Source organism: Palaemon carinicauda, chromosome 42, assembly GCF_036898095.1.
Source record: "Palaemon carinicauda isolate YSFRI2023 chromosome 42, ASM3689809v2, whole genome shotgun sequence".
In the NCBI taxonomy this organism is placed as follows: Eukaryota; Metazoa; Arthropoda; class Malacostraca; order Decapoda; family Palaemonidae; genus Palaemon; species Palaemon carinicauda.
The window spans coordinates 8,155,077-8,179,180 of record NC_090766.1 but is presented as its reverse complement, the minus strand read 5'-3'; the positions used below and the strand labels follow the sequence as shown (position 1 = coordinate 8,179,180).

Sequence of the window (24,104 nt, the reverse complement as noted above, 5' to 3'; positions counted from 1 at the left end):
GATAGATCACTGCACCTCCAGAAAGGCTAAAGGCAGATCGAGTATTTAGCATAAGTTTCCTTAAGTATCATGGAAGGGGGTTTGTTAAATCCCAGGGCTAATACCTCATCATCTATATCCACATACATAAGCTTCTGACTTGAAACACATACACAAAGCACAAAAGAACCAAAGAGCTGTGTAACAGGTGGTTTCAAAGTGACAAGACTTGGGATTTATTTTTCTCATTCTGGCAAGTTGCAGAAGCCAGGACGTTTTGCTCTCTCGGAGTTCGATTCTTGGTTTGGTTGGCTGAGGAATAACTTTCATCTTCAGATAGAATGATCAGTGAATCCGCCTTACATATTTGTACATACACTCTTGCACTTCAGATTTTTTTGAAGCTTTGATAAGTCTGTTGTAAATGACACGATTTTGCGTACATTGTATGCATTAGATTTACAGGACAGTTGATCTTGTGTGCATAGATTTATGTAGATCATGTACATCAGGTTTAATGTTCACTTGTGAATCTTTTGTACACAAGTCTGTATACATGGATATATGACCTCAAGTACTGTACATGTATGCACATTCACATACAGTACACCTATACAGTACACCCCTCCTTCAACATCTCGAAATTGCCTGTAGCTATGTAGTGGATATATTATTACTTTTGTTTTCATTTCTCACTTTTGCAGTTCTGCTGTAATAGTGAGTTATTTGTTTTCTTTGAAGGAAATATTCTGTTTCTAAAGGTATGCTATTTCTTTTTTTTCACATCTTACCAGGACTGGTCTCTGCGGAGTGGAGTTGTTAAAAAGGTTTTTATTGATGCAGTTGATATGAGTTCATTTTTTTATTTTTATTTTTTGATTCTCCCCTTCCCAATAGAAAGTTCAGTAGATACAGTAGCGAGTAAGTGCTTTAGAAATAGAAATTATGAATTATCTCCTTTTTTTTTTTGGCATGCACAGAGAATTTGTTCCTGGCTTTAGCTGATGAATTTTGTTGATTTAGTTAAGATTTTCATCAACCCCAGATGTTGCTTCAGTGACAATACTGTATGCGAGTTCTTTTTGTTGGTATAACGAATTCCCCGTGAATGTCCATTTTGATGTACTGTATGGCTTTTTCCTTAACATTGTTTTCTATTGCAGTAACTGCTTGTCTGTGTACATACTTTATGCATGGTAGTGGTGTTGCAATAATGGTTTTTTGTGTAATGTTGATAATTGATATTTGCCATTTTTAGCAAGGCAGTAGAATGAAGTGTAGATGCAGCTTTATGTCTGAAGTGAACCCTCTAGAGGAGTCTGCTTCCAATATATTTTATACAATGTTTTCTGCTCATGAAAATATGAATTACATTTCTATTTAATATGCTGTGCATTATAGATATTTCACCATATTTTATTGTTATATTTCAATGAAATAATAACCATTCTCATGAGATGTTAATGAAAAATTAATATTCTAAATGTGTATATTCTACTTTCTAAATGTTTGTACATATGTGTATATGTATATATACTGGGCATCATATGTGCAGTATATATTATATTTTACACTGAACATTTTAGTCCAATATCTTTACATAAACACAGGATTCTGTGTTTTTAAATATTACATGTTGTATATACAACATCCACTCATAGTTCTTATATTTGTATATTAAACCCCCAGTCTGACATATTTCATCTTTGGCAGATATACGTCAGGGCCCAGTTTGATTACGACCCACTTGAAGATGACCTCATTCCATGTGCGCAAGCTGGTATTGCCTTCAAAATTGGAGACATCCTACAGGTAAAAAATAATCATTCCTTCGTATGTAGTCTTGTGTGATCCATTGTCACAGATGTCTGGTTTGTAATACAATTTTTAACTGCTGTACAGTTCTGTATTTCTCAATATTAAAATATATAACAAGAAACTGTATTAGACCCAAGTTTGTTGTAAGGGGCTTATATATCACCTATTTCCTTCAGGAATGGTATGTAGATAAATGTATATGTAAGTAAAATGTCCATGTAATTCTTTGTCATTGGATGTTTATTATTATCCAAAAGTGTTATGAGGAAAAAGATGTTACTGAGCCATTCACAATGGCTAACCTCTTTTAACATTTACTTCATAGTGTAACAGCACGGTTTTCCCTAGTACTACTGAATGGCTGCACTAGGCCCCAGTGCTAAGTTATATGGCCCAAATTCATACATCCAATCCATTCACATTGGCCAATTGAGAATAGAGCCCCCTTTTGATTACACTTCAGTACAGTATTTGTCACATCTCACAAATAGAGAATTAAAACACGGCGTGAAACCACAGTATTTGTCACATCTCACAAATAGAAAATTAAAACTCGACGTGAAACCTGATACTGTACTCGTATTTTTGGACAGTCACGTGGACATAAATATGCTCCAATCTTTCGTGGGAAAATGCAACGTAATCCCTTTCTTGTGGAAATTGCTATTTCTTTGAAGCGAGATAGATTTTAAATTATGTGTAGGCATAAAGAATAGTTTTAAATTGTCAAAATGGAGTATAATGGGAAGATAATTTTGCAAAGGAGAAATTGGTGGAGAGATGTATCGTCCATGAACTTTACAAAAGACAGGGATCTCGGGGTATTTAGATTGTTTGGACATCGGAGAGAATGGGTTAGTAGTACGTAGTCACTTCAAAAAAATCCCACTAAATATGGAAGTGGCAAGTGAAAGACCTTAGGAAGTCCCAGGAATTTGAGAGAAAATGTAATAAAGACCTGAGCCTACATGGTGGTTCAGGAAGACAATGCACAGGATGGAAGGGAAGGGCCAATGAAGAAACTTTCATGATTATGTTGATTGGTAGCTTTGGGAAGTATTAAAGGATAATTTGGGCTTCTAGTAAATAGTATAGCTCTCAACATAAGTACTAACCTCTTACTTTGTACTCTTCACTATCAAGTCCCCAATTGGTGTAAATTTATGGTGATACATTAAACACTTACAGATGATAAATACTTTAAGAAATATGCCAAATCATGGCATATGTTTTTTTTTTTCTTGTCATCAGGGACTAAGTGATGTGTATCCCACACAAAAAATTTGTCACTTTTTATACATATGTGAACTGAATGAATGAGAAAGGCAAACAAGATTGGACTGTGAATATTATAACTGATCACGTTTGGCAGAATTTTAAGGCTGTACTGTATATTGTTTTTTACCCAATAGATACCTGTTCTGCGATCACATGCATAAATAAGCTTTTTTTTTACTCTCTTTGGTTTGAATTCTGTGAATTAATAATTTGTTTTAATTTCAGGTTATTTCAAAAGATGACCATAATTGGTGGCAAGCGAAAAAAGACCCGAATGGCACAGCAGGCTTAATACCTTCGCCTGAACTACAGGAGTGGCGGACTGCATGCCTAGCCATGGAAAAGAGTAAACGTGACCAAGGTAACATACATTGTTGAATTTTTTCATAAAACCTTTTTGTTACATCTTTTGAGGGTTCATTCATTTTTTATCCTGAGAGCATACAGTGCTGATTTATTTTTATATCTGTCTCTTCTTTCCCATTAAGGGGTCAGTTTCCTGATGTGCCCTCTCCAATGCTTTCTATCAAAGGCATCTTCTTCCACCAAATCTCTTCTCTCCATATCATCCTTCACCTAATCTCACCATCTAATTCTCTGCCTCCTTCACAATCTTCTTCCCCTAACAGCTTCCTCTCAAGCCCTCCATCCTCAACTCATGCCCACACTATCTCACTTGTGACACTCTTATTACCTCTAGTCTTTACTATGCCTGGCTTTCTTCTTATTTCATCATTTTCCAATCTTTCAAGCAGTGATTTTCCCATAATCCACCTCTGCATTCTCATCTCTGTTCTCATAAGCTTTGCTTCCTCTCTTCGCTTAGAGCCCACATTTCTAATCCATACATTGATACGGGTCTTATTATTGTGCTATAGATCTTGACTTTTAGCTTTAATGGTGTTTTCTTATCGCATAACACTCTATAGCTTTTATCCTATCCTCAACTTCAGTCTTACATCCTCCCTCCTGACTTATAGTGAATCCCAAGTATCTAAATCATTCTACCTGTTTTATGACCCAACCTCTACTTTAATGCATAGCTATCTTGTCCCTACCTTCCTTACTGCTCACCATAGCTTCAGTCATATCCACATTTACTCTCGAGCCACCCCTTTCCAAAGTCTCTTGCCATTCTACAAGCCCTCTCTGTGAGTCTTCCTCATTTTTAGTAGTAATTACCAAACCATCTGTATATAGAAACTCCCACTACTCTTCATTTCTGATCTCTTCACTTATCACATCTATGACCACCACAAATAAAAACAGACTAACCAATTTCTACCTTTCCAGCTCTCTCTCTCTCTCTCTCTCTCTCTCTCTCTCTCTCTCTCTCTCTCTCTCTCTCTCTCTCTCTCTCTCTCTCTCTCTCTCTCTCTCTCTCTCTCTCAAAATATTGAACTGGTCACCCTTTCCTCCCTAAAGGTCCCAAACCTTAATTCTCTATATCTTTTCTTTTTCTTGGGTTCTCTACCTCTCATTTTAAAATCCATCACTGCTAGTCTGTTCTTTAACACATGCTTCCCCCAAAACCACTTTACAATTCATCACATTGTTTTCGTCAACTCATCTAACCAGGATGTAGTCTGTTTGGCTTTCCACTCCTCCACTTTCATAGGTTATCTGATGTTTATCCAACTTCTGAAAACAGATTTTCAGACATGGTAATTCAAAACGAGCCATCTCTAATATATATTGTACTTCCATCTTCATTTCTATTTCTAAACCCATGGCCTCCATGTACCTCCTCCTCCATCCTTTCTTTTCCCCACTCTGCATTCATGAATGCTCCTATAATTAGCTTCTCCTCCTCTTTCACTGTACTTTAAATAGTAAAACAAGTGATCATTTACATTAGATATCCCTTATCCAACTGCAGCATGTGTTACTGTACTCTATAGTACAAAAATATTTTTTTTAATTCATCATAAATGATTGAAATTTACTTCTTTAACTGCTTTTCCGGGCAAAATGGATTGTACATGAACTTTGACATCAATATCTCAAAATTTATTTTACATGATTTTGAGTAGCTGTTCAAGAAAAATATGTAAAGTACTAACTGGTTAATTACTCTTCTTACTCTCTATGTGCTACTTGCAGCACAGCACTATAGTATCCTTTAATTCTTAGCTGAATTTTCTGTCTTCTTGTGGAATCTGTAAGTTTCTTTGCTGAACTAGCTGTAATTCCAAATCAGTTGGATATACAATACAGATGGCTTTTTAATCCTCACAAGTTCAGTAATCCAAAAATAATGAAAAACCATAATGTAAAACTTCTGCTAAATGCCTAAAATTTACAACAAAAAATAGCTTGAGTGTAATTTTATTTTAAAATTAAAAGCCATAGTTGGTTGAGACCCCAGAGATCTAAATCTATAGTATCTTACTCTTATTATGTGTAGCACTTCCAGGTTTACATGTGAAAATGGAAATTACCAAAACATGAGTCTAAGGAAAATGTAAACTTGTGTCCTTAATCTTGTTAAGTGGTCTAAACATTCATATTACCGTACAAGCATTTTGCATCGGAACAAAAGCCATCCAATACCATACTGTAACTCCTTGTTATAGAATTTAATGATTTTCCTTTACCCTCATTTTTAGTATTTTATCTGAATTTATACATTTTTTGTGCTCTTTTCAGTAAATTGTTCATTCTTTGGTCGCAAGAAAAAACAACATAAAGATAAGTATTTGGCCAAACACAACGCAGTCTTTGACCAGCTTGATCTTGTCACCTATGAAGAGGTTATAAAATTGTCAAGTAAGTATAATTTCTAACGGTTTCAAAATAATACCAAGCTTAATTTAAATGTTTGGCAGACCATTTGCCCAATTGACATACTATTTGCTAATCTTCATGTTGCCTAAGCCAGCCACATTTCAGTTACAAAGTAAAGCTTAAAAGGAGATTTTATCAATGCAAATTAACTTTTAGGGTAAAATATATTGGATTAGTATGACAGTTTTAGATAAAATGATTAAGTTGATTGTTGATGTAATCAAGTTACTGAAAATAGTGATTGATTAATGTTTTGCTTTTAGTATTTACAGTTTTTTAAATCACTCAAGAAAATATTTTTTCAGCAGCTTTTCGGCGGAAGACGCTGGTCCTGCTCGGTGCACATGGAGTTGGCAGACGACACATTAAGAACACCCTTATAGCATCTCATCCTGATCAATATGCATATCCAATTCCACGTAAGTCAACCTTGAAGTTGTTTCAGGAAAAGGAAAATGTTATTGAATTCTCTTTCAGTGTCTTACCGTAAACCTTTGGCTGGTGTATTAAAATGCATCATTATCTATTGTCAATTTCTCAAGTGAAATTTCTAAAACTTTTAGGTAAACTCAAAATATATGAGCACTTTGCCTCTAGTAATATCCACATGTACTTTGAATTTTAAAATTTCAGGTAAAATTCCTTAAGTTCAGTCTATTCATCAACCCTGCATTATTTTCAAGTTTGTCTAACAAATTTCAAATGAATCACAAAGTATTTAGGGTAATGTACATGAGGATAAGTTTGCAGTTGAGAGAAAAAGGGAGTGTCAAAAGTCTTTGGAACTTTTATGGTACTGTATTTAGCCTATTTGAACATTACATGAAAGTTTGCATTATGAAAAACATCTGCCTATTGTAAGTTATGTCTTTTATAGACTTATGTGAGTTACTTATTTTTAGATTGGTAGTTATTATATCCTTTGACTTTTAGACCACAAGCCTCATGGAACAAAATGACAAACTACCTTTTATCTATATTGCCATGGGAATTGAAAATTATTCTCCCCTAAAATAGTTACCACTTACTGTTATAGCAAATGTCAGTACGTGCACAGTATTAAAAAACTAGAGAGTTAAACACAACTCTTGTGTATCAGTCTTGAAGAATTTGTTCTTAGATGAAAGGTATAAGCTGAAGCAATAGATAAAAAGGGAGAGAAATCATTATTTGTTTTTGTAACTTAGGGGGTTAATACTTTGGAAGTTTTCTTATTGGTTTAATACTTTGGAGGTTTTAAATTGAAGTAAAGTGAATTGGCACTGCATCTTTTACCATTTGGGAATTTAACTGTCCGTACTCAGTTACATTATATTTGTCTGCTCATTCAAATTTTACAAGTGTCTTTACTGAGGCCTGAAGGGATGATGCAATAAAGAAGAATTATCATATGGATAGTATATATTATAAAAACACAAAGACAGTGCTCCTTACAGGTTTCAGTAGATAAGGTTCTTTCCAACCCATTAAATCATCTTGTAAATGGTTAGGCCCTCCAAAGGGTGTATTATTATGGATTCTTTCCAGCACCCAGTTGTTAATTTTATATCAGCATTTATAGTGCTCATGGTAACTTTAAATTCAAATTTATTATTTTTCAGACACAACAAGAAGTCCAAGAAAAGATGAAGAAAATGGGAAAAATTATTACTTTGTATCACATGACGAAATGATGGCTGACATAGCGGCTAATGAGTATTTAGAATATGGTAAGTGATTTTACCTTAAATTTTTTCAATTTTCTATGATTCTTTAAAGTTTCTATTATTCTATGGAAATTCATAAATATCTTAGTCAAAATACAAAGAATACCCCAATAATATAAACATTAAAGTTTGTGTTTTATAAGCTGGGGCTGGCGTGAGCTGCTTTGAAATTGAAGGTCAAATTAGAATAATTGTGACAATTCATAAAGGCCTGTTGAATTACTCTGTATGTGTACTGCATAGTTAAAGTAAAAAATTTAGCTGCTGTTCGTGAAGCATCAGGTTACGGCACAAGCCATGAGACTGCTATTTGTCAGGGTGATCTAGCTAAACTAATTTGTCATTATTTCTATGAACTTCCCCTGATGTTTATATTACTTCACCTCCAGATGCTCCGTTTAATCAACCTTTATACGTAAAATTTTTTAATTTTCCTCTTTTATTTCCCTTCAATGAACACGTGTCCTTAGTAAAAGAAGGAATATTCTAGCTGTAAGTGGTAACTGGTATGGTTGTACCCCTGACCCTCTATGCAGGCTGGCATGTGTTGGTGCTCATGGCTGAGATTCCTTTCAGTCTCGGGACACAGAAGTGATCAGACTTCTTTTACTGACCTTTCTTCAGTGTTTTGTTTAATTTACTTTCCCTTTTCCTGAGTGAGTGTGAAGCAAGTGTCTACGTTTTTGTCCCCTAGGGATATGTTTAGGGAGTAACCATCCTTCGTATGGGGGAAGTTGAGTAAAGTAGAAAGAAGACTAAACACATTTGTTCTCTTTGGTTAGTTTGTCTCAAAGGAGAATAAGCTCAATTTCAAGCCTTGTTTTTCCCCGTCTGATCCGTCATTATTGGAGTTTCCCCATGCCCTGATAACGAAGAAGTCTGTGGACCTAGTGTTTATCAAAGCGTGTGTTGCTATAGTTTCTCGTGCTCTTCATCAGTAGGTCAAGAATTCTATCTCAAAAGTTGATCCTTTAGGATCAGCTTTCATCTAGGCATTGATAATACTCTGGCTAATGTTCATAGTTTTTCATCCGCTTTTACGAATCCTGCTCTATGCTTTTACAAGCAATTTCTCACCTCGGTTAAGGGAAATCAAGGGGATTTCTCTGGATTCTTTCAGGACGTTTCTCCTATGTGTTTTACATGCATTTCATGTACACCGTGTACATCCCTTAGAAACATTTTGCATTGAACCTGTTGTGGCCACTCAGCAATTGATGTAAAGATCCAAGCTCCTGTAGGACTTCTAACTTTGTTTCAAGTATGTTATATTCCTCTTTCCATTTTCTCCCTAACTTAGGAGCATCGACACTGATCGGACACACTTGTAGGAAAGCACACATTATGGGTAGTGCCTTTTTCATCACTTTTAACCAGTGAATCTTTTAATCATATACTTTTTGGCTGTTCTACACGATAAAATCCTCTCTTTGTGCAGTGGCACATTTACCTATCTTTGGAACATGAGATGCTAGATTGCCATGTCCTTTGCTCTTTTACCAGGTACAGACATAGTCATTCCGGGTTAAGGACTATCGAGAATTTGGGATATCCTCCCTCCTAAGGAAGACTTCCCATTTAAACTACAAATGTTTGTATCTGCATAGGAATAAATTACAGGTACTCCTCGTACAATGAATAGATAGGGACTGAAAAAGCCTCCGTTGATCGAATTGGTCATTAACCAAGTTATTCTCTCTTATTTTGACTAGTAGCCTTAAATTTCAGTCATGGTATTATGCACAAATACCTGCACAGCTTTTCTTACAAAGTAAAGGGCACATAGTAAGGCCTAAATTTTTGTTTTACAAAGTAGAGGGTATATTAAAGCCTTATATATAATTTTACCTGTGGGTTTTCAAGGTTTTCACACAGACTCGGTAACGAGTTGGCAATATTTTTTCAGTCATTTATTTTAAACAGTATAGCTTTTCTTACAATGTATAGGGTATATTAAAGCAGTATTATTTTTTTTAGTACAGGATAATTGAAAACTTTATATTTTGTTTTCCATGTGGGTTTTCACATGAAGGCTAGGTTCGTTTATCGGCAATGAACATCCTAACTTCCTGTAACGAGTTAGCAATATTTTCTTAGGCATATATTTTAAGCAGTATAGATATTCTTTACAAAGATTTATTCTTTCATAGTACAGGATATATAAAAGCCTCTCTCTCTCTATCTACCTCTCTCTCTTCATACCATTTCTCTGCATTTTTCATACCTGCCTCCCGCTACCTCTCTCCCTCGCTCTAACATATAAAATCTGCTCTTTATGTAGGAGTATTGTATATACTATTTCTTAAATTAAATTATAGTTAATATTACATAAACACCAATGGGTTATAAGTCATCATTCTATCTATTTACCAAGGCACTTCCCCCAATTTTTGGGGGTAGTTGACATCAAACAAAGGAACAAAAGAGGATAGGATGCCACAGCCCACCTTCCCCCGTTATCCACCACAAATGAAGTTTCATACGCTGAATCCCCTACTGCTGCTACCTCCGCAGTCACCAAGGTAACTGGAGGAAGCAGCAGGGCCTACTGGAACTGCGCCATAATTGCTCACCATTCATTCCTATTTCTAGCACGGTCTCTTGCCTCTCTCACATTTATCTTCCTGTCATCCAGAGCTTTCTTCACTCCCTCAAACCCACCCAAACCTTGGCCTTCCTTTTGTACGTCTCCCATCAACTCTTGCATTCATCACCTTATTTTAGCAGACAGATGGCATTACCATGGAGCCGAACCCTGGATAGTAAGTGTACTCCGATCGGTTTACTTTGTACCATTCATCAGCTCTCCTCCTTCCCTGTTTCGTCCCCCATTGAGATCATTGTTCTTTACGACAGGATCAGTGAAGGACAAAGTCCTTCGGGCAGAAATCGAGACCTTATTAGAGAAGGGCACTCTCTAAGAGGTCCTTGATGGGTCCTCAGGGTTTTACAGTTAACACTCTTGTAGAAAAGTTGTCTGGAAGATTGAGACCAGTCATCAACCTCTCAGCTCTGAACGAGTTTGTGCAATAGACTCCTTTTAAGATGAAGTCGGCAGCTGCAGTTAGGCAGTCTGTAAGACCAAAATACTTTATGATCTTGTTGGAATTAGAAGATGCGTACTTCTAAATCCCAGTCCGTCCATTCTCAAGGAAGAACCTCTGGTTTGTATTTCACAAAAAGTTATACCAATTCAGGGTGCTATGCTTCAGCATGTCGACGACCGCCCCTCAGGTGTTCACCTTTGTCTCATCCTGGGACCATGTCAACTGCATTCATCTCCTTTGTTACCTAGACGACTGGCTGATCCTGGTAGACTCGGTGGAGACCTTTCTTCATCGAGAGAGACTTAGGTTTGCTTCAATCTAGGGGTCATGGTAAACAAGGAAAATCCAAATTTACAACCAAACCAGGGGATGAGGATAAATACAATTCTAGTGAAAGTTGTAAGATTGAAGAAAGTGGTATGTACTAACTTTCATCCAGTGAGACTGCCAGTCCATCTGTGGCAGAGACTTTTAGGACACCCAGCCTCGTTAGAACGCATAGTGCCAAACTGAGCACAAGAAGGACCAGAGTTGGAGTCTCGACTCAAACCTTCTGGGGATTGTAGGCCTTTCTCCTCCCTCGGATTTGATAAAAGATGCGTACTTCCAAATCCCAGTCCATCCATTCGCAAGGAAGTACCTCTGGTTTGTATTTCACAAAAAGTTTTACCAGTTCAGGGTGCTGTGCTTCACCATGTCGACGGCCCCTCAGGTGTTCACCTTAGTCTCATCCTGGGACCACGTCAACTGCATTCATCTCCTTTGTTACCTAGACAACTGGCTGATCCTGGTAGACTCAGTGGAGACCCTTCTTCATCGAGAGAGAGACTTAGATTTTGCTTCGATCTAGGGGTTATGGTAAACAAGGAAAAGTCAAATTTACAGCCAAACCTGGGAATGAGGATAAATACAATTTTAGTGAAAGTTGTAAGATTCAAGAAAGTGGTACTAACTTTCATCCAGTGAGACTGCCAGTCCATCTGTGGCATTGACTGACTGTTAGGACACTAGGACACCCAGCCTTGTTAGAACGCATGGTGCCAACCCAAGCACAAGAAGAACCTGAGTTGGAGGCTCGACTCAAACCTTCTGAGGATTGTAGACCTTTCTCCTCCCTTGGATTTGATACTCTTCACCAGTGCACCAAGAGAAGAGTGGGGGCTCACCTACTACAGCACATTGTGGCCTCCAGACAGTGGTCCAAATCATAGTGCCTTTGCCATATAAACCTCCTGGAATTGAAAGCAAGATTCTTTGTTCTTCAACAATGACATTACCATAGTGGCTTATTTAAATAAACAAGGAGGTACTATTTCACTGCCACTTTGCCCATTAACCATGAAAATCTTGCATTGGGCAAAAGACAATGCGATCTCCTTGTCAGGACAGTTCATACCAGCCAATTCGAACATCCTTGCAAACAATCTGAGCCATAAGACTCGAATAGTTGGATCCGAGTGGTCTTCGGATAGTGAACAAAATAATAGCTTTGTGGGGTTTGCCAAACATAGACCATTTTACGATGTCCCTAAACTGGAAGCTTCCGATGTACTGCTCGCCAGTATCAGACCTACATCTGGCATTCCCAGATACCTTCCAACATCGTTGGGACAAGATGGACTTTTCTATGCGCTCCCCCCCCCCCTTTCTGCTCCTCAGGAAAGTCAACAACAGGGTCAGATCTGCAACCAACCTATCTATGACTGATATCTCTGCTATAGCTGACAGTTGCATCCCTACGACTTCCCATATCTCCTCTCTAAGAGAGAGTTTTCAGAACCAGTTGCAAAACAGATGGATGTCTGGATAGCTCAGGAGGTCATTTTCCTCTGTGTATTAGGCGAAGTGGGTAATCTTTTATTGTTGGCTCCGAGAGACGGGGTTTGTCTCCTCTCTGAGCCAATGTTCCTCTAATAGCAAAGTTTTTACCTTCGAGAAGGAAAACTTTGCTCAGTGTTGGTCATTAAAGGCTGTCTATTGCCTAACCTTGAGTCAGTTCTTTAGGCAGAATTGTCTATGCACCACCTCAAGTGGAACGGGACGTTACTCCTGCATTCCCTTAAAAGAACTCCACACGAGCCACTGAGTTGTGCCTCTGATAGAGACTTGACTCCTAAGATGGTCTTTTTGCTCGCCCTGTCCTCAGCTAAGAGTCAGTGAGTTGCAAAGACTCAAAATCTGGCAGTCTTTGACTGCAGATTTATATCCTTCAGGATTTTGAGTCTTTGAGAAGAAGCCGATGATTATGCTCGGGTGCTTTTGCACCCTGTGAGAGTGCTGAGATGCTATCTCAAATACAAAAGAGAAACTTGTCCTCATACTAAATGTCTGTTTGTAAGTACAGGCATGGTTTAATATGAAGATCACTATCTCTTCCTGGATTAGGTAGGATATTGACTGCACTATTAATACATCACCTTCTCGACAAGGAAGGAAAAGACTCAGAACTCACAATGTCAGGCGCTTAAGCACATCCTTGGCATTCAGAAAGATTCTTTCAGCAACGCAGGTACTTTAAGCGGGTGTATGGAGGTGACAAACCACCTTCACAGATACTCTCTCTCTATGTCTAGGACCTGTGGTGGCTGCTCATTAAGTGGTATAGCAGTTAGCAGTTAGTCAAGGACTGAGGTTTAAAGATTTAGTCTGGGATGAATGGAAAGAGTGACTGGCGGCCTCTTTTCTAATCTTCATCTTTCCCCTCTCTTGGGGTATAGCATCCATCTTTCCTGTCAGCTGGATCTTGATTATACTGTAGGTAAACACCCCATGTAGCCACTTAGGAGATATTTTGGTTACTCCCAATCTACTTATGACGGGGAGAGGGAGTGTGTAAACCCAAAGTGTATATATATTCGCAAACCTATTGTCCAGATGTTGTCACGTTCAAATTTTCCACTCACTTCCTACCTTGCGTGGCCCTACAGCATAGTTATGCCACTGGCTAACGAGGTGCTAGGATGCTCATCTTGCTCACTATCATGCTCAGATGTAGCAGTCGCAGGTTGTAAATTTCCAGCCAAAGGACTTCCACCGACCATAGGGATATATAGAACGAGGGTTTGTGTTTGTGTCGGAACAAAGTTCCTTACTCAAATTTTACTCGCCATCCCCTGTAATCAAAGTGTGGTTGTGAGCGCTTCCCAGCTACCACTGGTAGCAACTGGAACAGTTGACACCTCATTAAATATTTTGCTAGCTGTGTTCTAGGTTACTCTAATTTCCATGTCCTGTGTAAAGAACTAGAGTTTGTTTATAGTTTAAGTACTTTTATGGGAGATAAAACAGTAGTAGATGACACTAGAATAATCAAGTGAGATGACTCCATAACTTTGATGTGATACATAAAGAGTTAAAGTACGAAAGAGAATTCACTCGATGAAAATAAAAAACTATTTAGTATAAATTTTATATTTCTTATATAAACACAGTATAGACAATTTTATTTCTTGACTATTATTAACACAATAAGACAATATAATGTAAATTCCATCTATCTTAAATGTACAGTGCTTTTGAAGAGTTTTACATTCTAACCCATCTTGCTTGGTCAATTAGTCATATTTTGGTATTTATTTTATATAACCTTGCCTATTTAAAGTAACCGTATTTGGAGTGAAGTAACTTGAAATTTGCTTCATACAGTAGAATATTAATTGTTGATGGTCCCATATCTGAAATATGTTCAAAATGTGTTTTAGCAAAATCTTAACCTGTGATACAATGAATAGCAATATATTATTTGTTACTACACAAATATAAACCATAGTTCATTAATAAGGAGTGATTTGAGCAAAGCTGCTGAAGGTAGGTGGCAACAGACAACTGAGCACTCACTCTGATTTCGGCCACCAGTAAATAAGTGCTTCTCTGCTCTCATAAGCTGCTGTTTTAATTCTTTGGTTTTTTCTGGTACTGTATATCTTTGTGTTCAAGGATTTACAGTGGTTTTCGATAAACTGTAGGTCTATGCAAACCCATGGATGTGTTGTTATCCACAACATACTTTTTGTTCCTGTTCAGCTAGTGTGGCTTAATGATGGCGAGAAAATGAACTTAAGAAACTTGCATTTGTTGGACTTTGCTAGTGCTCCATCGGAGGAAATAAGTTTTGCTGCCGTAGACTGAGGGAGTAGTGTTGGCCTTCTTTCCCGCATTCTCTCCCCAACCCTGCAATTGTGCTAAGGTATCACTTGGTAGTGCTGCCTCTTTGAAGAGTCTCCTGTAGTGTTTTTCCCCCCATAGCATTGCCTCTTATGTGGTTGTGCAGGCAAATAACAGACTTCAGTTCCTCTCCGGGCTTAATTTTGTTAAGTTTCTTCATGTTGCAACTTCTAGAAGAACAACAAAGATGACACCCCTCAAGTACCCCAGAAGCCCATCATGCACATCAGTCTCTCTCCACATAAATATTGGTAGGGATGGTACGGTACAGAGAGCCACCCTTCTGGGTAGGTGTCTGGGTACACAGTACAGATACTTATGCATCTGCTACCAGTACTCAGACTCATACGGGAGCTTCCCTGTTCTGGACAACTTTAGGGAGAAGCAGTGTGTGCCAAAAGCTATCCCGCACCATAGGTAGTGGCACACACATTTTACACACTCTGACTTGTGTATTAAATGTAGTGCTCTCGATCATACGCAAGGAAAGTACTTTCCAGGAATGTACTTGGTCTCAAGAACGTGTATTAGTATTCGGGTCAGGTCTTCTCGAGCACCGTCAGTCTGGATGAAAGGTGCTGCCCTTTTCCCCCCTCCTTTCTTCGAATGTTTGAGGAATATTTTAGGATTTTGCCTGAAAACACAAGAACTCTGTTGAAAGTCAACCTTGGTGCAAGTGGAACTTATTATGAATGATCTTTCCCGTAAGATCAGTTTTATTCGCTTATGCGAGTAGTTTGAGTGTGAAGATGGTTCTAGATCTTCTCATCATCAACCCTTCCTTACCTGTCTCAGTGTGATCAGTATCATAAGGAATAGTCTGCCCATGCTCTGTCACCATGTGATTTGTCTACCCCACCCTCAGACATCTCACAATTTTTCTTCGGCGACTGTCGAGCAACAGAACACCTTATCACATACATCATCCCAGCACGTTTCTGAACATAGCAAGCTCTTCCAATTCATAGAGCTCATATGAGCACAGAGATGCCACATAGCATTCAAGTCACACAACTTGCCTTGGCTAAAAACTATGCACCCTTTCCTCCTTTATTAGCCTCTGAGAGCTTAAGCTAGAGGCACTATGACCTCCAAAGTATAGTTGAATTTTCAAGTTATAATACCTTCTTCATCAGGGTATCAATAACGTTCCATGCTTGGTCCAATATGAAAAGGAGGATTAGCTCCAGTCGACCCAGCAGTGACCGATTTTGACCAACGGAAGCCGAAATCTGGAGATGGAGTCTACGTGCATCAAGGGGCCTTGTACAGTACTCATTTGTGAGTAAAATGTATTGGAGGACTATAGTGGCTCTTGTCAAGGAAAGAGATGCTGCCCATTGATCAGCAACCCTCAAGTGTCAAAGTCCACCCTTGAGTTTCCAAGGTCATGTGCTCTCTTGACAATGCTTACATGCCAGCAAATGCAGACCCTTCTCTTCTACCCATCATCTAACAGTTACCATGCTACAGCAGTGACCCCCAGTGTAATAAGACATGAGCATAAAACCTGCTTCCATGATCAGCCTCCTGGATCAACCACTGTTCAGGTCCAGTGGCTTATATCTCTACTACTGTAGTTTTGTTCAGGAACTAAGGCTATATGGACCTTCTAGGCACACCAGTTGGCAAGTCCGTTGGTCAACTGGGGCCTGAAGAGGAAGGTTGCTGTCGCCTCCCACTTTGCCAGACAAGTGGGGTAAGAAGAGGTGCTGATACTCTTAAGGAACTGTCCTGTGTTGGAGACTGCAAGCATTTATCCACAGAAAGAAGTGGAGATTACAAGGGGGGAGGGGGGGGTGGAGTAGGGAAAGGTGAGCCAAGGCCCCCTCGTCTCTTTCGCCCCTAGAAGGGCTCCATCCATTTGCCCTTGAGCTGGCCAGTTTAGGAAAGTAGATGGAGGGGGAACAGAGAAAGTTGACACTCCCTTTCTTACAGCAACCACAAGGATGCCTGTCAAACCATTGTGCATAGTGGCACCAACACGGAACAGAAAACTTGGTAGCGGTAGTCCTCCTGAATGAATACCAGTTGGCCCTTTTGAACTGTCACTTCCGTCACTTTCACATTGATGACATGCCAGACCACTATTGTCCAAAACCATCAGTGAACTCTGTTCCTAGCAGCAGAGGTTTCTGTAAGACTTGGGTATTCCAAGTCGTTACAGACATTGCTTAGGGCTTCTACAGTTAATTCTTCAAGTTCCTGATAGAGAAGTCAACTGGAGTGGGAGATCAGTCATTGATCTTTCTCCTTTAAACAAGTTTTGTTTGAGACCATTCAAGATGGAAACTTCAAGCAGAGTACGGTCTTTCATTAGGGAGAGGACTTCACGCTTCCTATGGAATTGACGATACATACGTGCAGTCCTGCAGGAACTGTTTCCTCTTTGGGAGAGTAATGTTACCAGTTCAAAATCATGTGCTTTGGACTGTTTACTGCGCCCAAATATTCACACCGGTTGTGGGAACTCATAATAGACGTATCCAAGAAGAGATGGGGCGCATACCTTTGGACCCAATCCTTCTCGGTGATAAGGTCCGAAAAAACATTCCTGCGTATGAACCTGCCAGTGCTGTGAAAACTTTCCAACACAGTTTGATAGACCACTTGGTAGTGACGATGAGTGGCAACAAAATGGGTGTCTGTGGCTTTTGTCAATTAACAATGGTATCTCCTTTTTACTGAACCTTTACAAGTTTTCAAAGAAGGTGCACACTTGGGCAGTCGGCAATGCTGGAGAGCTGTCAGTGAGGTTCATCCATACAAGAGACATGTTCTAGCTAACACAGTCAATTGTCAGGGACATTGTGCAGGGTCTGATATGATCTCTACATGTTTAGTTGAAAGGCTTCTTACTCTGGAATTCGCTATCAAATCGATTCCTTTGGACAAGAATCTCCCAGTATTCTGCTTTCCAATTTCACTGGCAACATCCGAGGACACCTTCCAACAATCATGGGATTTATCCTAGATGCTTCACCCTAACTTACGTTTACCTGTTTCGTCAATTACTCTACAAACAGTTGAAGAAAATTGGCCTTGCCTAGACCTGGTCATGCCCAAGTGGCCAAAAGTCAAGTGGTATTCGGAACAGTAGATTTCCATGTCTACCTTCATCAGGAATCTTAAGTTTTTGCAGTGAAACATGTTTTTCATACCGAGACTTTCACCTTTTCTCTTCATGAGTACCATCCAGATTGATGGAGCTTTGAACAGTCTTGCCCTCTGCATGTCTGACTGTGCTGGGCTATTCCATCATGAATTGAATCTGATGCCTGTTACTGGTCTCCAGTCCCCCCCCCCCCCCTCGAAGCCTTTTTGACCAAAAACTGATAGCTGAAGAAGCCCGAAAACTAGTCTTGTACTTACTTCTAAAGTAACCTTTAGCAGCCTAGTCTTTCTCCCATCTTGCTACTTTCCTCTTGGTAAGGGTAGAAGAGACTCTTTAGCTATATGGTCAGCAGCTCTTCTAAGAGAGGGACACTCCAACATCAAACAATTGTTCTCTTGTCTTGGGTAGTGCTATAGCCTCTGTACCATGGTCTTCCACTGTCTTGGATTAGAGTTTTCTTGCTTTAGGGTACACTCGAGCACACTATTCGATCTTATTTCTCTTTCTCGTTTTCTTAGGTTTTATAGTTTATATAGGAAATGTTTATTTTAATGTTCGTTACTGTTCTTTTAAATTTTTTCTTGTTTCCTTTCCTCACTGGGTTATTTTCCCTGTTGGAGACCCTGGGCTTATAGCATCCTGGTCTCCTGGGCTTATAGCATCCTGCTTTTCCACGTGAAAATGCCACCTCCTGCATTTTCTGCCTGGTGGTTGAGTAGGGGAACTTTGGCCTTATCGTGATTGAGAGCCTGTCTTGCCTTTTCCTCTTCAATTCTGGTCCCGACCCTTTTCATTGGCAAAACTATTGACCATAAATAGAGGGTTTTCAAGATTTCTATGTTGTGTTTTTAAGTCGTGTCGATTTTGCTCCAGTCTACGGGCTGGTCTGGAAGCTTACTTAGACAGAACAGATGGCCTATTACAGTTTTTGGAGACTGGCTTATGGCTCATAAAAGACGCTGCCCGGTGAAGAAGCAATTCTTGATTGGTTTTTCTCCATTTGTCTACCGTCAGTTTTACCTGTTCTGGTTGGAACAGAGGATCTTTAGCTTCACGCAATACCTGACCAGTGGTCTAACCATGAGGTCCACGGCTTCCAAGTTACAGGCCTCTGAAACTGTGAACATAATGTGTTGAGCAGCTAGTTTCTAGGCGGTCCAAGGGCAGAGGAGAGGGATGAGTGTGTGTTGTGCGAAGGAGCACCTCTCCTTTGTAAAAGCTGGCAACAAGTTTGTAGATTGGCCTGCTTCCATGGAATCTTTCCAAGCAAATAACTGCATATTGACCTTGTCGAATGCCTCCTTAGATAGCTCGGACCAGCGAAGTCCTATTCTTCCTACCTCTGGGGATTGTGGCACAATCTGTCTATTGTCGCCTTTCTGCCTTTAATCTGTCATCTAGTAGCTTTACTGAGGTTGTTAATTATCCTGATCAGAGACAGGATCTGTAGAAAGGAAGACTCGGACTAAATTACATCCAGGCTGTTTGCTTGTAGCAATCATCTTACAGAGTTAGGAAAGTTCTAACCCTAACCGTTTCTCGTATTCCTGTTCAAATGCTGTACCCGGCTGGTGCTGAAATTTATCTCTAATTTCCGTATTTGGGGAATTCAAAGGTTTCATTGGTGAAACTTTGCCCTTTGGGTTTTTAAAAGTTGATCATGAATGGTAAAGGCAAATGACAGTGACAATTCTCTAGACACCGGCCATATCATACTTAAAAATAATGCCCAAGCTAGCTAGAACCAGAGAGGACAGGCAATGGCTGCTGATGATTCAGCAGGTAGCTCACAAGAATAGTGAAGTTGATGAAATTACAAGAAACTATCGAGCTTGAGCAAGTCCAGTACAGTAGATCACCAGGCAGGAAATTTTCAAATAAGCCATCACAACCCTTTGCTGAAGAGTCAGTGACTGTTCAGCCGCAGCAGGTCTTCCCCACCACTGGCCACTAACTACTAGCTGTTGTTGACAGTGTAGTGGTTTTTGGACTGTGGCCAGAAGTAGCATCCAAACTGCCTAGTGTCCGAATGCCAACCACACTCCATTCACTACACAAAAAGGTAAAATGGTGAAATACCCAAAAATCTAGGTAACAGGTTAAGAGAATGGAGCACTGGGCACCACCCCTTGATTTATACTGGGCAAGGGGAACCAGCTAAAAATGTAATATAATGCAATTACATTTTTAGTTGGGTCCCCTTGCCCAGTATAAATCAAGGTGGTGCCCAGTGCTCTGTTCTCTTGACCTGATACCTAGATTTTTGGGTATTTCACCATTTTACCCTTTTGTGTAGTGAAAGCTGGAGTGTGGTCGGCATTCGGACACTAGGCAGTTTGGGTGCTACTTCTGGTCATAGTTTGCTTACATAATTTTTGGTGCCCAGACCTGGGAAACACCAACCTTTAAATGTGGCACAGTCAACGACCGAAGTGTTGAAAGGCTAAGAGGAGGCTTAGTCGGAATGTGGAAAGTCTCGTCACGATTGTAAGTGACCTGGCAACTCGGGAGACTTGACACTTCAAGTGGCGGCGGTAAAGAGCATTGAGCCGTCACCAACAGTGCTCCTTCTACGTCCCCAGCTTGGCCAAATGTCAATGGTCTGGCCATTCCGGTAATTAGAGAGGGGCCAGTGATTGAAGGTCTTCAGCCCCCTCTGGGGCACCATTGCTCCCACCTGTACCAGGCTTCTGGGAGTCCCCTGCTTGGGGTGGACCACTTGCTTCCTCGCCTGTTCCAGCCACTAACCCCTTTTGTCCGTCCACCAGAGACTGCAGCCGGTGGACTAGGGAAGCAGTTCTTGGTCAACCTGGCCGAAGCCAGTAGCCATTCCAAAGCGGAGGCGCCGGGCCAAGGACACCACCAGACCAGCCATACCCAAAATGACGACGACATCACAGGAGTTTACCAGTGAAGATTTGGGTAGTGGGACTTATGGTGACACTTCCAGCTCCTGCTCCACAGTGTTAGCTCATCTGAAGTCTCCAACGACTAGGTCCAGTCCCTCCAGACAGAACACAGTCTGTCTGATCTGTTCAAGGTCCTTGACTCCAGGAAGAACCCCAAGCCTGGAATCTTCCAGCTAGAAACTGGCCAGAATTTTGCCCGATCCCTGAGGAATTTTGAGGCCTACTGTGTGAGTAAATATACTGCAGGAAGCTCTGGCCGGTGGACCGTTGAGTTAGGAAGATTCCTAAAGAGGGAAATCAAGGAGGCATTCTCGGCCATAGGGGGTCCCGAGATCTAATACCCCGACATGAAGGAACACCTCCTCGACTGATGCCGAGAAGCCCGAGAGAGGCGTGATGCGGGTAGGAAGACCCGATTCAGTAGTGCCATCTGTGTCGAGGGCGAACTGCCGAAGATTTATGCCATGTGGTTGGTCTCTCTGACCAGAAGTAGCAACCAAACTGCATAGTGTCCGAGTGCTGACAACACTCCTATGGTTGTTACCTCATTTATACGTAGCATAAATAGGGGTTACTCGCCACCTCAGTAAGATGTTTTACTGTTCGATCTGTTTAAAAATGTAATTGCATTATATTACATTTTTAGCTTGGTCCCCTTGCCCAGTATAAATCAAGGGGTGGTGCCCAGTGCTCTGTTCTCTTGACCTGTTACATAGATTTTTGGGTATTTCACCGTTTTACCTTTTTTTGTGTAGTGAAGGTTGGAGTGTTGTCGGCACTCGGACGCTAAGCAGTTTGGGTGCTACTTCTGGTCACAGTCCGCAAACCACTACATAAACTACATAAATTTTGTTATACAGATCGAACAGTAAAACATCTTACTGAGGTGGCGAGTAACCCCTATTTATGCTACGTATAAAAGAGGTAACAACCGTAGGAAACTCTTGCCTTACTGTAGTAGTCAGATCTTGAACCAACGTTTGAGTACTCCAAACTGGCACTGTCAGTACAGAATGTGCAACAAAGACATGGGTGATGCTCTGCCAAAATCGTACAGTTTGAGTAGTCATTACAACAGCTCATTACTGTACAAGTGATTTAACGGACGCATTTAGGTGCGCTTGAAACAACCTTTTTTTATTAAAGGATGAAGGTTTGTATTTGTGTAGGAATAAACTAAGCTTTGTTTTTTTAATTCAGTGACAGTTAAATCCAACAATTATATTTCCTAATTTTAGTAATCAATTAAGTGATACAAATTCTCCAAGACAGTAGGCATGATATCAACTTCATATGTTTCTACTACTGTATAAAAAGTTAGTCCATACCTTCATCTTCCTCCCTCTTGCTTATGTTCGATTGGTTCATAATCCAGTTTGAAGTGGACAGCAGGTTATAAAGTAGTGGCCTTTCATCTCTTAATAAAAAGTGGGTAATAGTTCTCCTGTGCTGTTGGTGTTAATTAGTTACCGAGACTGGCTATTTCTTGATGTAATTTCCTTGGACGAAAACTCTTCTTTAATCAAATAAATTCTGTAATTGTAATAATAACATTAGTTAAATACAAGCAAGTAAATACAGTATCAACACTGAAAATGTAAATAAAAGTGATAAATAAAAAATAGATCTGTACATCTAATAACAATCAAAACAAAATCCTTACCATGTATTTGAATAATTTTTGTTTTCTTACTACAAGAATGTGATACAAAATGTTTGCGAGATGAATTTATTGTAATTTTCTTTTCAATTTAGCCTTACTTGTAGCTTACATAGGGGAAAATCTGAATAAATGTAATTATGGGGAAGATAAATTTTGACCAAGTGGAATTTGCAATAAACTTTAACAAACAAAATTTAGTTTAAAATAGTAACCCATAACTTGAAAACTCATCTACATAACCCTGTCCTGGCTATGAACATACATGGAATTCTTCAATGTACCGCTTCTTGTTTGTATTAAATAATTTCCTATACCAATAAATTTTAATACAGGTTATTTCTGGTTGGTATCCATGTGCTCTCCTAAAGAATTTAAATGAATGAACTCCATACATATGTATTATAAGAATTGAATTAGTATCACAAGTATATTGTCATTAATAAAGTCACTACATTAAATATAATTTCACTATGGTAATCATTAAGCATTATATAAGATGTTTCAGAAAGATATTAGTGTACAAAGAGTAAAAGATTAGTCTATAGAGATTCTTTCTTTAAAGTGAAAATATACCTAAGGGTACTAGATTCATTTTTTAACATGAATGTAAAGATAATATATTTCAATAATATAAACAATACATTTAACACACAAAAGGCTGAAAATTATTCACTTCAAAATTGGGTAAAGGGTTAACCGTAGGTTAATTCTGTATTGTTCATTGTAATAAAATTATCAATCTATAATATACAGTATATCCTACAGTTTCAGTATTTTAAGAATACTCTATTCTACACAGTACTTTATGAACTTACAAAGAATACATGAAATCATATATTTATAAGCATAAACAGAGTTATTAATTTTAATAAAAATTTAAAATATTATGTTTGATATTATCTTGAATACAGAAATCTGAGAAGTGAGATACTTATTTTGAATCATAGCTGAATCAGCTCATGGGCCACACACAGCACCAGGCTATATGGCCCAGGGCCACACACATCACCAGGCTATATGGCCCAGGGCCACACACAGCACCAGGCTATATGGCCCAAATTCATAATTCCAACCTGACATTTTGTATAAATATAAAATCACAAATTTTCAAAATACAGTACTTTGTATTTTTCCTAGTATACAACCCAAGTTATAAAAAAAATGCTTGTAATTAGAGAGTCAGGTGGCATGGAAGCTTAGCCACTTGTCTGTCAGCTATACACTCACTTTTGACCTAAGGCCTGAGGATTTGTGGGATGGCCAAGGCAGGAAATGTAACAAAGTACTACATATATACATATACAGTACCTAGGCACTTCCCCAATTTTGGGGGTTAGCCAACTTATAGTACCAGGCTTTGTAAAGTTAGAAAAAATAAAGATTACTTTGTAAAACTATTATTTGTTATGAAACGAACACAAACCATCGTCCTTTAATAGGAAACACCTCCTTCAGGGAAGAAGTCACTATGAACCAAAATCTGGCTGGTTTAACTTTCCAGCAAATACCAGAGGACCTGGCCTAGTGATGACTCCTGGCAATACCATAATGGTCTTAGCATGAAGAGGATACTGTGGTATTATAGGCTCAGGCCAATACTATGAGAGAATAGTAATTAATCATGGGAGAATCTATATC

At 39.2% G+C, this 24,104-nt stretch overlaps 1 protein-coding gene across 1 annotated transcript in view; it reads left to right on the top strand.

Annotated features, from left to right (window-relative positions):
- CASK (peripheral plasma membrane protein CASK) overlaps positions 1 to 24,104 on the top strand; it is a 45,369-nt gene that overhangs the window by 12,054 nt on the left and 9,211 nt on the right. The window contains exons 3-8 of the mRNA XM_068364967.1: positions 774 to 806; positions 1,693 to 1,791; positions 3,301 to 3,436; positions 5,725 to 5,844; positions 6,168 to 6,281; positions 7,464 to 7,571. Coding sequence (XP_068221068.1) covers positions 774 to 806; positions 1,693 to 1,791; positions 3,301 to 3,436; positions 5,725 to 5,844; positions 6,168 to 6,281; positions 7,464 to 7,571 — 610 coding nt within the window. The remainder of the gene's footprint in view (positions 1 to 773; positions 807 to 1,692; positions 1,792 to 3,300; positions 3,437 to 5,724; positions 5,845 to 6,167; positions 6,282 to 7,463; positions 7,572 to 24,104) is intronic.